This window comes from Chiloscyllium punctatum, chromosome 2 (assembly GCF_047496795.1).
Source record: "Chiloscyllium punctatum isolate Juve2018m chromosome 2, sChiPun1.3, whole genome shotgun sequence".
Classification (NCBI taxonomy): domain Eukaryota; kingdom Metazoa; phylum Chordata; class Chondrichthyes; order Orectolobiformes; family Hemiscylliidae; genus Chiloscyllium; species Chiloscyllium punctatum.
The window spans coordinates 124,048,542-124,062,477 of record NC_092740.1 but is presented as its reverse complement, the minus strand read 5'-3'; the positions used below and the strand labels follow the sequence as shown (position 1 = coordinate 124,062,477).

The 13,936-nt window shown below is 42.1% G+C and overlaps 1 protein-coding gene across 1 annotated transcript in view; it reads right to left on the bottom strand.

Annotated features, from left to right (window-relative positions):
• smc2 (structural maintenance of chromosomes 2) overlaps positions 1–12,556 on the bottom strand; it is a 54,833-nt gene extending 42,277 nt beyond the window's left edge. The window contains exons 1-5 of the mRNA XM_072588106.1: positions 12,069–12,556; positions 10,740–10,889; positions 9,006–9,128; positions 6,690–6,728; positions 5,840–5,950 (exon numbers count right to left, since the gene is read on the bottom strand). Of these exons, the coding sequence (XP_072444207.1) occupies positions 5,840–5,950; positions 6,690–6,728; positions 9,006–9,128; positions 10,740–10,889; positions 12,069–12,236 (591 nt within the window). The 5' untranslated portion in view covers positions 12,237–12,556. The remainder of the gene's footprint in view (positions 1–5,839; positions 5,951–6,689; positions 6,729–9,005; positions 9,129–10,739; positions 10,890–12,068) is intronic.
• Positions 12,557–13,936: the final 1,380 nt, after the last annotated feature.

Sequence of the window (13,936 nt, the reverse complement as noted above, 5' to 3'; positions counted from 1 at the left end):
GTATCTGCTCCCAGGAGGACCAGTTCCACCATAGGACACACCAGATGGCCTCCTTCTTTAGAGACCGCAATTTCCCTTCCCACGTGGTTAAAGATGCCCTCCAACGCATCTCGTCTACATCCCGTACCTCCGCCCTCAGACCCCACCCCTCCAACCGTAACAAGGACAGAACGCCCCTGGTGCTCACCTTCCACCCTACAAACCTTCGCATCAACCAAATCATCCACCGACATTTCTGCCACCTCCAAACAGACCCCACCACTAGGGATATATTTCCCTCCCCACCCCTTTCCGCCTTCCGTAAAGACCGTTCCCTCCGTGACTACCTGGTCAGGTCCACACCCCCCTACGACCCACCCTCCCATTCTGGCACTTTCCCCTGCCACCGCAGGAACTGTAAAACCTATGCCCACACCTCCTCCCTCACCTCTATCCAAGGCCCTAAAGGAGCCTTCCACATCCATCAAAGTTTCACCTGCACATCCACCAATATCATTTATTGTATCCGTTGCTCCCGATGTGGTCTCCTCTACATTGGGGAGACTGGGCGCCTCCTAGCAGAGCGCTTTAGGGAACATCTCCCAGACACCTGCACCAATCAACCAAACCGCCCCGTGGCCCAACATTTTAACTCCCCCTCCCACTCTGCCGAGGACATGGAGGTCCTGGCCCTCCTTCACCGCCGCTCCCTCACCACCAGACGCCTGGAGGAAGAACGCCTCATCTTCCACCTCGGAACACTTCAACCCCAGGGCATCAATGTGGACTTCAACAGCTTCCTCATTTCCCCTTCCCCCACCTCATCCTAGTTTCAAACTTCCAGCTCAGTTACTGTCTCCTTGACTTGTCCGACCTGCCTATCTTCTTTTCCACCTATCCACTCCACCCTCTCCTCCTTGACCTATCACCTTCATCTCCTCCCCCACTCACCCATTGTACTCTATGCTACTCTCTCCCCACCCCCACCCTCCTCTAGCTTATCTCTCCACCCTTCAGGCTCACTGCCTTTATTCCTGATGAAGGGCTTTTGCCCGAAACGTTGATTTCGCTGCTCGTTGGATGCTGCCTGAACTGCTGTGCTCTTCCAGCACCACTAATCCTGTATTTATTGGGTACCTGTTCTTTCAGAATATGTGCCAAAAGACTTTACATACTAACTCAACATACCATGAATGGACAGACACATTAGAATGAGCCATAAGCATTAAATCGCTGCAAACACAGAAAATGAACAAAACTAACTCTTCAGGAAAAATTGGACATGCTCACAAAAAAACAACAGAGGCTTGGATAAAAACACTTATCAGACTGCCCACTAACAGATATGGAAAAACCGTCTTAGAAAGAAGATTAAACTACAACCACACAGACGCAAACAAAAAAAAAGACTTCATAACAGGTGAATTGGCCATGCTAAATTGCCCATAACGTTAGGTGTAGAGGAATGGGTCTGGTTGGGTTGCTCTTCAGAGGGTCAGTGTGGACTTGTTGGGCCGAAGAGCCTGTTTCCACACTGTAGGGAACCTAATCTAATCTAACAACATTAGAATCAACACTGAAGGACAATGGACTCACAGAAGAAACTGAACAGACTATCTGACAGACAGTTGCACCAACACTAAACAGGAAAAAGGAAGGGAACACACTAAACAGACAGGATAGGAAAACCCTAGAAAAACTCAAAAGACAAAAACAGTGTAATCCTACCTGCAGGCAAAGTACGCACGATCATTCTAAACAGAACAGAGTACATTGGAAAAATGGATACCGGCACTTACCAACAGGTGGCAAGAGACCCAACCCCACAACTAGAAAAACATGTAGAATCCACATTGAAAAGGCTTCAGAAAATCAGGACAAATAAACAAGACAGACTTCTAAGTAATGAAACTGGATGGATCCAACACACCCTGCTTCTATGGACTACCTAAAGTACACAAACCAAGTGACCCTCTCAGACCCATAGTCTCACTACCTGGAAGAGCAACATACAGACTAGCCAAGGAACTCCACAGAAAACTGAAATGCCTAATAAAGACTCATGCCACTCCATTCACTCCACCCAAGAATTTCTGAACACCAAAGATACCAAGATAGAAGAGGACAAAATGATGGTCTCCTTTGACATAACAGCACTGTTCACATAAATTAACATCAACCTGACCAAAGAAACACTGACTGCACTACTAGAGGAACAAAGGACACAAGCACCATATAGCAGCAACATCAGCAAACCCAACAACCTCAATCTTAATAGACTTGTGCCTCATCACCAACTTTACATTCAATAACAAGACCTACAAACAAATCAACAGAACACTCATGGGAGCACCATAATCAGGGTTCTTAACAGAAGTAGTAATACAGAGACTCAAGTAGCCCTCCCAACTGTCCGCTACATGTATGACACCTTTCTCATCACAAAACGGACCAAATTAGAGGCAACCTACAACACCATCAATAATATCCTTACCTGACATATAATTCACTAAAGAGGAGAGAACAACACCAGACTCCCATCCCTAGATGTCACAGTAGAACAGTTAACGGAGAACTTCAGACCAATATCAACAGTGAAACACCACATCCGGACCAAATACTGAACTACAGAAGCAATCATTCCAACACCCCCAAAACAGAGCTGCATCAGGACATTATTACAATGAGCCACACCACACTGTTGCAAGCAGGAAATACAAACAGTATATTCCGGAAGAACGGGTACCAAATAAACACAGTCTGCCGATTTCTCAACAACAAACCCAGACAGGTAGACCTAACGCACCCAGAAACTCTAGCCACATTACCTTACATCAAAGCCATCTCTGAAATGACTACCAGACTACTCAGACCCTTTGAGGAGAAAGTGAGGACTGCAGATGCTGGAGATCAGAGCTGAAAATGTGTTGCTGGAAAAGCGCAGCAGGTCAGGCAGCATCCAAGGAACAGGAGAATCGACATTTCGGGCATAAGCCTGATTCCTGAAGAAGGGCTTATGCCCGAAACGTCGATTCTCCTGTTCCTTGGGTGCTGCCTGACCTGCTGCGCTTTTCCAGCAACATATTTTCTACTCAGACCCTTTGGCATCATGGTAGTCCACTAACCTACCAACATACTTAAAGAGCGGCTAATGAACCTAAAGGACCTGCACAAACAGCCAGCAAAACGAATGTCTTTTAGAAAACATCATGCAAGAACTATAAATGTACCAAACACCTTCTTCACCACCTTGTCTTCCTGTGACTCCACCTTCAAGGAACTATGAACCTGCACCCCAAGTGGTAAAAAGGCTTCATTAAAATTGAATGTGTGAATCCTAATCTGTTTCTGAGCCATAATTATTAGAAATTATGCTTTGATTCTCAGCCTGTGCCTTCAGCTGAGACCAAATGGGTGACTACAATTGTCTCAAGCATCTCTGAATTACAAAGGCAAAGTATTCGATGGTAAAGTCTCAAGTGTGAGGGAGTGTTGCGTGTGTATGTGATGTGCATGATGAAGTATTAAACTTGTACACACTCCTATTGTAAAATAGATGACTGGTTATTCTTCTCTGGGGCCCTGTGTTGGATGAAACATTGACAGTTATATGGTCATATTTAGCCTAGCAAGGATCACTGCCTTCATAAGAGGGCCCAGGAGGATATTGAGATTTTAAAAAGTTCTAGTTCAGTTTTAAACAGGGTTGGGAGAAGACACTGAGTTGTCGTTGTTTTTGTAACTTCAATACCTGTCCCTTGAGTTTCTTTTTTTAAGTCAAACTTTTCTCATATTCAGTGGGTTGTGCTACTATATAAAAATTAGTTCTACATTGGCTTTTAGCATGTTGGAAGTGGTAGATTATTTGGATTCTAGAGATTCAAGTCCGCTTGAAATATTTTTGCTATTCTCTGGATTGATATTTTAAAAGGCTCCTGAAGAAGCCTGTGATGCCTCACATGTCTTGTAGCAACAAAACTAGGAAAAGGGCACAGAGCCTTTCTTTGTTCTTTTAACAGTTCACAAACTGAATTAATGCCATGTAAGGCAATGATAATAACCAAAAGAATTTATTGCTCTTTTCTTACATGGAGCCATTTATGAAGAAACACAGTTACTGTTTTGCATACCCTAATCCAGATTGCATTTTCTTGCATGTGCTTGCTTAGTATTCATCGTTAATCAGGTTGTAAGTTTCTCGCTGAGCTGGAAGGTTTGTTTTCAGATGTTTCATCACCATACCATGCTACATCATCAGCGAGCCTCCGGTGAAGCGTTGGTGTTATGTCCTACTTTCTATTTATGGGTCTTGGTTTCTTAAGGTGGCTGACATCATTTGCGATTTTTTTTTTCCCTCAGAGGATGGTAGATGGGGTCCAAATCGATGTTTATTGATGGAATTCCGGCTAGAATGCCACGCCTCTAGGAAATCCCGTGCATTTCTCGGTTTAGCTTGTCCTACAATGGATCTGTTGTCCCAGTCAAAGCAGTGTTCTCCTTCACTTGTATGTCAGGATACTAGTGATAGTGGGTTACATCTTTTGGTGGCTAGTTGGTGTTCATGTATCCTGGTGGCTAGTTTTCTGCCTGCTTGTCCGATTGTAGACAACTCACAGTGTCTTCTCCCAACCCTGTTTAAAACTGAACTAGAACTTTTTAAATCTCAATATTCTCCTGGGCCCTCTTATGAAGGCAGTGATCCTTGCTAGGCTAAATATGACCATATAACTGTCAATGTTTCATCCAACACAGGGCCCCAGAGAAGAATAACCAGTCATCTATTTTACAATAGGAGTGTGTACAAGTTTAATACTTCATCATGCACATCACATACACACGCAACACTCCCTCACACTTGAGACTTTACCATCGAATACTTTGCCTTTGTAATTCAGAGATGCTTGAGACAATTGTAGTCACCCATTTGGTCTCAGCTGAAGGCACAGGCTGAGAATCAAAGCATAATTTCTAACAATTATGGCTCAGAAACAGATTAGGATTCACACATTCAATTTTAATGAAGTCTTTTTACCACTTGGGGTGCAGGTTCATAGTTCCTTGAAGGTGGAGTCACAGGAAGACAAGGTGGTGAAGAAGGTGTTTGGTACATTTGCCTTCTTTGGTCAGTGCATGGAGTAAATGAGTTGGGATGTCATGTTGCGGCTGTACTGTATAGGCCACTTTTGAAATACTGCATTCAGTTTCCGTCTCCCTCTTACTGGAAAGATGTTAAACTTGAAAGGATGCAGAAAAGATTTACTAGGATGTTGCCACGGTTTTAGCTATAAGGAGAAGCTGAATAGGCCAGGACTACCTTTCCTGGAACATCAAAGCTGACAGACGACCTTATAGATGCTTATAGAATCATAAAGGGCATGGATCAGTGAATCGCCATGGTTGTTTCCCAGAGTAGGGGAGTCCAAAAATCAGTCAGCATAGGCTTAAGGAAAGTGGGGAAAGATTTAAAAGGGACGTAAGGGGCAACTATTTTCATGCAGAGGGTGGTGTATGTATGAAATGAACTGCCAGATAAAGTGGTGGAGATTGAAACAATTACAACATTTAAAAGACATCTGGATAGGTACATGAATAGGAAGGGTTTTAGACAAATAGGGTCCAAATGCTGACAATGGGACTAGATTAACTTAGGATATCTATTTGGCATGGAGAATAGTAACAAAGGGTCTGTTTCCATGCTGTACAACTCTATGACTCTATAATTGTAAGTCAAGCTCAGTAACTTCTCACTGTCCTTCAATAATACACTTTGCAAATCAAAATAATTTACCAGCAACACCAGTGGAAAAGAAAAGTAATGACAAAGCAGGAAAATTTTTCCAGTGACATCAAACCAATTTACCGTATGAATTTCTTTCAACTTGGCCTCCTTTTTCTCAATTGTTTTCTCAGCCGCTAACTTTTTACACTCATACATTCTGGTCCCTGCAGCTTCCTCAATCAAAGATAGGATCTAAGGAGAAAGCATGAAGAATTAGGTACTGCATTGTCTTGTTAACAGTCTATTTCAAATACTTAAAGCTGTGCACTATATTTTTTTTTTAAAAACCGTTCCGAACCCAATGCATATATCAGGTCTTCAACAGTTTGTAAGTCTGGGGAGTTGTGGTGTTTATACCAGTTGTCTGATAATGTATCCAACCTATAAATGTTTTCCATGAAAGCCTCTTTCTACAAAACTCCGATTCACGCATCCTTGGCATGCAATGTAAAACCAACACATCTCTTCATGCATTGAAACTTGTCCAAGGTGAGAAATTGCTATTCTCTTCTGCATTTACAAAGATATGCCATTCTCACAAACTTGCAACCACTTCTATTCTGTTGAATGAGCAAACTGAACTTTTCATTCAATTGTTGTTTAAACAGATGTCCTCTTAAAAGTCTAAATGCTTAGTACTTGCTCCTTCACTTCAGTCATATTCAGGTGCAGATCTCTTCTATTTACAACCATGTCCCTCAACACTCTTTCATGGTCCTTAGAATGGAGATTCACAGCTGACAGACTACTCCTCCAAATAGCCTTCAGCTCTTTTTCAACTATGAAATACAAGGAGCAGAGAGTAGCTCTCAGGAACAACTTAACAGAATTTGAATATACAATTGCATAATTCAACTTAGGTCAAAACAAGCAGTACATGAGTTTTCAATGATTCACAGTATCAGGTTTAAATGTAAACTAGAATAGTTACCTCTGGAGGCTTCATATTCAGAACTTTAGTGATGCGGCCCTAAAAGGAAGAAAAAAATGATATTTTTGAAGAACCAGTGACCATAATTCTATTAGTTTTAAAATAGTGATGAAATGGGATCTAAAAGTTCTAAATTGTTCTAAATTTTGTCAGTATTAGGCAAGAACTTTCAAAAGTTGATTGGGGCAGGTGTTTGCAGGTAAAGGGACAACTAGAAAATGGGAAGCCTTCAAAATTTGAGATAACAAGAGTCCAGAGACAGTATATTGCTGTTAGGGTGAAGGTGGAAGAGAAATTGATGTTTTGGTCACGAAAAAGAAGGAACCATATGTCAGGTATAGATAGCATAGATCGAGTGAATCCCTTGAGGAGTACAAAGGCAGTAGGAGGCAAAAAGGGGTCATGAGATAGTTTTGGCAAATAGGGTTAAGGAGAATCCAAAGGGAAACTAAAGACAAAAGGGAAACTAGGGAAAGAATAGGGCTCCTTAAAGATCAGTTCGGCTGCCTACATGTGGAATTGCAGGAGATGGGGACGATACTAAATGACAGATTTTGGAGAAGATTTGTAGGTCCGGTTGTAAATTTGCTTGCGGAACTAATAGATTTGTTCTCAGACGTTTTGTCACCATGCTAGGTAACATAATCTAGTGAAGCATTGGTGTTCTGTCCCGATTGCTACTAATGTGTCTTAGTTTGTCGTGCTGGGTGATATCACTTTCCAGTTCTGAGAGGTTGGTAAACGGAGTCCAAATCTATATGCGCGTTAATGGAGTTCCAGTTTGAATGCCAGGCCTCTAGGAATTCCCATGCATGTCTTTGTTTAGCTTATCCCAGGATGGATGTATTATCCCAGTCGAACTGGTGTCCCCCTTCGTGAGTATTTTGCATGAGTATTTACTGTGGAGAAGAATATGGAAGATAGAGAACGTGGGAAAACAAGTAGCGACATTTTGAAAAAGAGGTGGTGCTGCTGGAAGAGAATTGATAAGGGCAGAGAAGTGGACATGATCTATATGGACTTTAGTAAGGCTTTTGACAAGGTCCCTCATGGTAGACTGGTTAGCAAAGTTAGATCACATGGGATACAGGGAGAACTAGCCAGCTGGATACAGAACTGGCTCAGAGGAAGACAACAGAGGGTGGTGATGGAGGGTTGCTTTTCAGACTGGAGGCCTGTGACCAGTGGTGTGCCATAAGAATCGACGCTGGGTCCACTGCTTTTTGTTATTTATATAAATGATTTGGGTGTGAACATAGGAGGAATGGTTAGCAAGTTTGCAGGTGACAGCAAAACTGGGGATGAATTGGATAGCGAAGAAGGTTACCTGAGTACAACAGGATCTAGAACAGATCGGCCAATGAGCGGCAAATGGGGAATAATTTAGATAAATATGAGGTGCTGCACTTTGGAAAGACAAATCAGGGGAGGACTTGTACACTCAATGGTAAGTTCCCTGGGAGTGCTGCTGAACAAATAAAACTTGGAATGTAGGTTCATAGTTCCTTGAATGTGGAGTCACAGGTAGACAGGATAGTGAAAGCAGATTTTTTACATGCCTTCATTGGTCCTATTCAGCATAGGAGTTGGGAGGTCATGTTGCAGCTATGCAGGACATCGGTTGGCCCACTTTTGGAATACTGCATGCAATTCTGCTCTCCCTGCTATTGGCAAGGATGTTGTGAAACTTGAAAGGGTTCAGAAAAGATTCACAAGGATGTTGCCAGTGTTGGAGGATTTGAGCTATAATGAGAGGGTGAAGGCTAAGGTTATTTTCCCTGAAGCAGAGACTGAGAGGTGAACTTAAAGAGGTTTATAAAATCCCCAATTGCCCTCAAGGTTAGTGGTGGTGAGCTGCCTCTTGAGCCACTGCTATCCAAATGGCATAAGTACACTTACAGACCTGTTAGAGCGTTCCAGGATCTTGACCCAGTGACCGCAAACAGAAAAGTAGTTCCAAATCAGGATGCTGAGATGCTTGGAGCAGACCTTGCAAGTGATGGTTTTCTCATGCACCTACTGCAATTGACTTTCTAGGTGGTAAAGTTTTCAAAAAGTAGGAAATAGTGAGGACTGCAGATACTAGAGAGTCAGAGATGATAAGTGTGGCACTGGAAAAGGCAAAGCAGGTCTAACAACATCTGAGCAAGAGAGTCAACATTTCGGGAATAACCTTTCTTCTGAAGGTTTCAAAAGTACCATGGCAGGAGTGTTGTGAATTGGTGTGGTGGATTTTGAAGACGGAACACAGCTGCTGCTGTGCAACGGTGTTGAACAAAGTGAATAGGTTTACAATCCTCTGTCATATGTACAAACCTGCATGATAAGGAAATGTGGATTGTTGACATTCAGACCAATTGAACAGAAGAGATCTTGCACTCTGGTGTTGTTTGCATTCACACCATTAATTAGGTACTTGTTTCGCCCACCAATTACCACCTGAAAAATAAATAGTTTTAATTGCCTGGAAGTAAAAAGACAAAGATTCCAAAAACACAACATAAACTTAAAAGATAAAATACAGAAATAGCCAGTGTAGAAATTCAATAATCCTGGTAAGCAGAGTCATTCACATTGATTACAGAAAGCAAAATAATAAATTCCTAAAGCCAACCAGGTTACCCCATGTAATACTTATAATCTTATTTGAGCAGGCAGATATCAAGTTGAGAATTGCAACTTTTCACATTATTTATTTTACTATTTATTGTTAATTTATGTAAAATCATGCTTTAGATCTCCAAGGAGTATAAAATCATACAAATCTGTGCCCAATCACCTTCACAGATTTGTAAAGGAAGGCAACATATTATGCCATGAGCATATTATGAGCATGAATCACTTTATCCTACAAAAATAGTGATAGTGGTGTACCACCAAAAGTGAGCACTGTCCAGTTATCGCCACGTTCCTTGACATGGCAAAAATGTGGATCATCCTGACAACAAACACACTCAGTCTCCAAAAAAAATCAATGTCATGATGCCTTTTGAATTCCATGATCAGATGTCTGAAATTTACATGGACTGAAATTAAAATAGTACAGCAATCACTAATTCAAATTGAAACTTGATCAAGACACAGACACCCTAACAGAGATGAACATTTTTATCCAAAGGCAAGGAAGCCAGTCTTCCAAGAGCGAAGGGTGAAAATATCTTCATCTTCTATCTTTATAGAACATCCAATATTTGCATGTTCCAGAAGACGACATCTCCTGGGATTATCAAGCTTGGAGACAATGAACCCAGAAGCAAACAAGATTGTATTTCAAACTTCTGGAAGACAGAAGAAACTAAGACTGTGCAATTGGAATCAGCTGGAGAAAATTCTCCCTTTGTCTAATGCAAAGAAAAGGTGTTAAGTGACAACATAGGTTAAAAAGAAAACGTAGAACACAAAACTCAAAGGGTAACTGTGACTGCTGATATCCAAGACAACAATTGAACAATCAAGGATACCCAAAGTATTTTAAAACTATTTGTTCTTTTCAACTTCCTTTTGAATGGGACACTATTTTTAACTTTACATCTGTGTTTAACTTTGATACTGTGCCTTTAGTATTTTTGTCAGGATCAGCAGATAATAAGAACTGCTCTTTCACTCAAGAAAGTCTTGTGCTTTAACAGGGAAAAAAAGATAATAGCCTCATGCTAAAAAAAAAACATAAATCTTTACTGCGACTAACCAAGGAGGTTGAAAAAATTCTCACCATCTCACCTGGTCATAACAACTTTAAACAATAACCTCCCCGGCATTTCAACAATGTTTGGGCTAAAGCATCTGTTCCGATTCCACAATTGAGGAAGAACAAACATGTATCCTTCTGTATGACATTAACTTGTGCCGTACTTGTTTCACTGGCAAGAATACAAAATGGACTAGGTTCCAGATCAAAAGCTATAAAGGGGGAAGAGTCAGGGAGAGAGAAAGGAGGGACAAAGACTTACCAACAATTTTGTGTTTAATCTCATCTAGCTTCTGAGAATGGATGAAGTTTGCATGTTAACAGAGTGGAATATTAAATACAATAAAAATGTTACAGAGTACCTGTCTCGAGACGGTAATTTCATCGTGTGTCTCAAAACCCAGAGGACTTTGTTTTTTGTCAGAGTTATCAAATGTAATTGAAACAGTGGCTTTTGTAATCCCTGCTTGGCCATTTTTGTAGACCAAATCTTGAAGGTTGCTGGCTCGCACCTAACAACAGATAACAAAACAAGGTTGCAATGAAAGTCAGCATTAAAATGTTTCAAAACCCAAAATCTCTCAAATATTATATCGATTTCCAATTCAACAGTAGCCTAACATCAATAGTAAAAGGAACTTTGGAATCTCAAAGATAATTGGATACTTAGAAAATACTATTAGGATTTTGAGTTGACATGGATTTACGAAATAGAAATCTTTTTGACAAACAGATTAAGAGTTTATGGAGAATGTAATTAGCAGAATAGATGGGGTGTATTTGGACCATCAGAAAACTTTTAATAAAAAGGTGCCAATAAGAAAGGTAGGAGTCAAAATTACATCACACGGGTTTGGGGGAATATGCTGGCAAAGATTGACAGATAGAAATTAGAATCAAACTGGTCATTTTCTGATTGCAAGCAGTGACTAGTACTACAAGGATTAGTGCATGGGCCCCAGTTTGCAGAATCTACATCAATAATTTGGATGTGGGGACCCAGAAATGTGCTGAGACACAAACTAGATGGGAATGTAAATGTGAAGGGGATGCAAAGATTTAGACAAGCGGAGTGACTGAACAAGGACACCACAGATCATGTGGGAAAATGTTAAGTTACTTACTTTGGCAAAAAAAACTTTAATGTGGAGTCTTTCTTAAACATCATTCCACAGCTGACCTTATAGAGATTTGTAAAATAACGAGGGGCGTGGATAGGATGAATAGTCAAAATCTTTTCCCCGGGGCAGGGGAGTCCAAAACTAGAGGATGGTGCATCCATGGAATAAGCTGCCAAAGGAAGTGATGGATGCTGACACAATTATAGGTATATGCATAGGAAGTGTTTAGAGGGATATGGGCCATACACTGGTAACTAATTCTAGATTAATGTGGAATATCTGGACGGTGCAGACGGGTTGAACGGACGGGTCTGTTTCCGTGCTGTTACTCTATGACTTAGCTTCACCATCCCCACCCCACAAAAACCTCCCAACTCCTTCGTCCCCTTTGCTTCCCTTCCACAACAGCAAAACACCACCACCCCTCGCTCCTTTCGCCCAGCCAACCATCCACCCCTCTATTTTCCTTCTACAGCCACCCCCACTCCGATCGTCCCCTCCTCCCCCAAACCTCCGCCTCATTATCCCCCGTCCTTGAGCCTGCCCACTTTCCCCACGTCTCGGTCAGACCTGGGACAAGTTACTGATGCCGAGCAGGAAGCAGATGGAGTCGAGGATGTTGGACTTGCCGCTGCCGTTCAGGCCGGTTATGGCATTAAAAAGCGGGTCGAAGCCGTTGATCTCTGTCCTTTGCGCGTAGGACTTGAAGCCGTCGATGATGATGGACTTGACGTACATTTTCCTTCACCGTATTAAATTTGATTAAACTAAACTAAATCCCCAAACTCCCTCCAACTCGGGAAGCTCCGGGAGCCTCCCAGCAGTTTAAATTTTGGCGCCAATCCCTGACCGTTAGTTCAACGGCCTTGCTTGGTTCAGTGGCGCTCTACCCTCCACACCGCCGGGCAATTTTAAAGTAGAAAATGCTGTCACAACGGCTCAGGATCAATGCAGTTACACAGCAGATTCCCGGTGTTTGCAGAATAATTAACGATTTGCGGTAAATCGGCGTTTTCGAGCCGGCAGACGCCGTTCACTGACATCACGCAGCGCGGGGGGCGGAGTCCTGCTGCTACTCTTAAAGGGGCCGCGTCTTCACTCCCTCATAATGTGGTCCCACCAGAGGGTCACAAGGCCTTGCAATATCATGCCCCCCCAACATGAGAAGTTCATTCGGCAAGGTCCCAAACCCGCCAAGTGGCTTCGTTAGGAACACGCCGAGGCGAACTCGATGCGTTCCAACGAGTGGTCAGCCCCCCCCCCCCCCAATATTTCTGTCTACCTGACTCACCAAATAAAACCTGCCCTAAGTGAGGCAAACTCTGCAGAGATTGGTAGACTTAGCCATTTCGCAACCCTTCAAACTCAAATTAAAGATGTAACGTTCAATCATGATCTTACTGGATGACAGAGCAAGTTTGAATGGCTTGATCTGCGTCCTATGTTCCACAGAACCATGGAAACGTCAAGCCACAGAAAGAGAATATTCAGCTCCTTGTGACTCCGCTGAAAAAATACACTAATTCCCCATGGAAATCTCACCTTCCAGCATCCGATTCAGAACTTTGCAGGTTGCAGCACTTCAAGTGCAGATCCCAAATATATAATCCCAAGCTCCTTTAATGTATAACATTGAAAAAGGCCAATCAGCCCAAAGTCTCTGATCTGGTGCTTGTAAGTAGAGCATCTGGCTCGAGTGACCACATTTCAGAAGGTATGTGAGGGTGCAGAGTAGGTTGGCAAGAATGATTCCAGGAAGAAGGGAATTTAGTTACCATGTTAAATTGGAGGAACTACTGTTCTACTTTAAGCAAAGGGCATTGAGGGGAGATTTGACAGGTTTGGGTAAAATAAAGCAAATCTCGCAGCTAGTGCTTTGAAATAAACCCATTGGACTATAACCTGGTGGTGTGTGATTTTGAAGGCATTAGGTAAAAGGTATCCCCTTGGGATGTGAAAAAGAATGTTCTTTAACACAATTATTGAGTATTCTTAAATCCCCACTTGTGAAGCAGTAGGGGGTCATTGGGGGATATAAACTTGGCAGAGCTGTTCAGGTAGAGCAGGGGAATGGGACTGACTAGATTGCTGTATACAGAGTATGATGTGGAGGAGCCGATGTTGGACTAGTGGACAAAGTTAAAAACCACACAACACCAGGTTATAGTCCAACAGGATTATTTGGAAGCACTAGCTTTCAGAGCGCTGTGCTCTGAATGCCAGTGCTTTCAAATAAACCTGTTGGACTATAATCTGGTGGTGTGTGATTTTTAAACTGTATACTAATAGGCTCAGACTCAATGGGCTGAATGCCTTTTTTAACTTGAATAACTATGAGGCTCTCATCTTTATCTTCACCTTGTCAATATATCCTTATATTCATTTTGCCTTAATGTTAATCTGGTGTCTCCTTAAACACCTACTATTCACTTCAACAT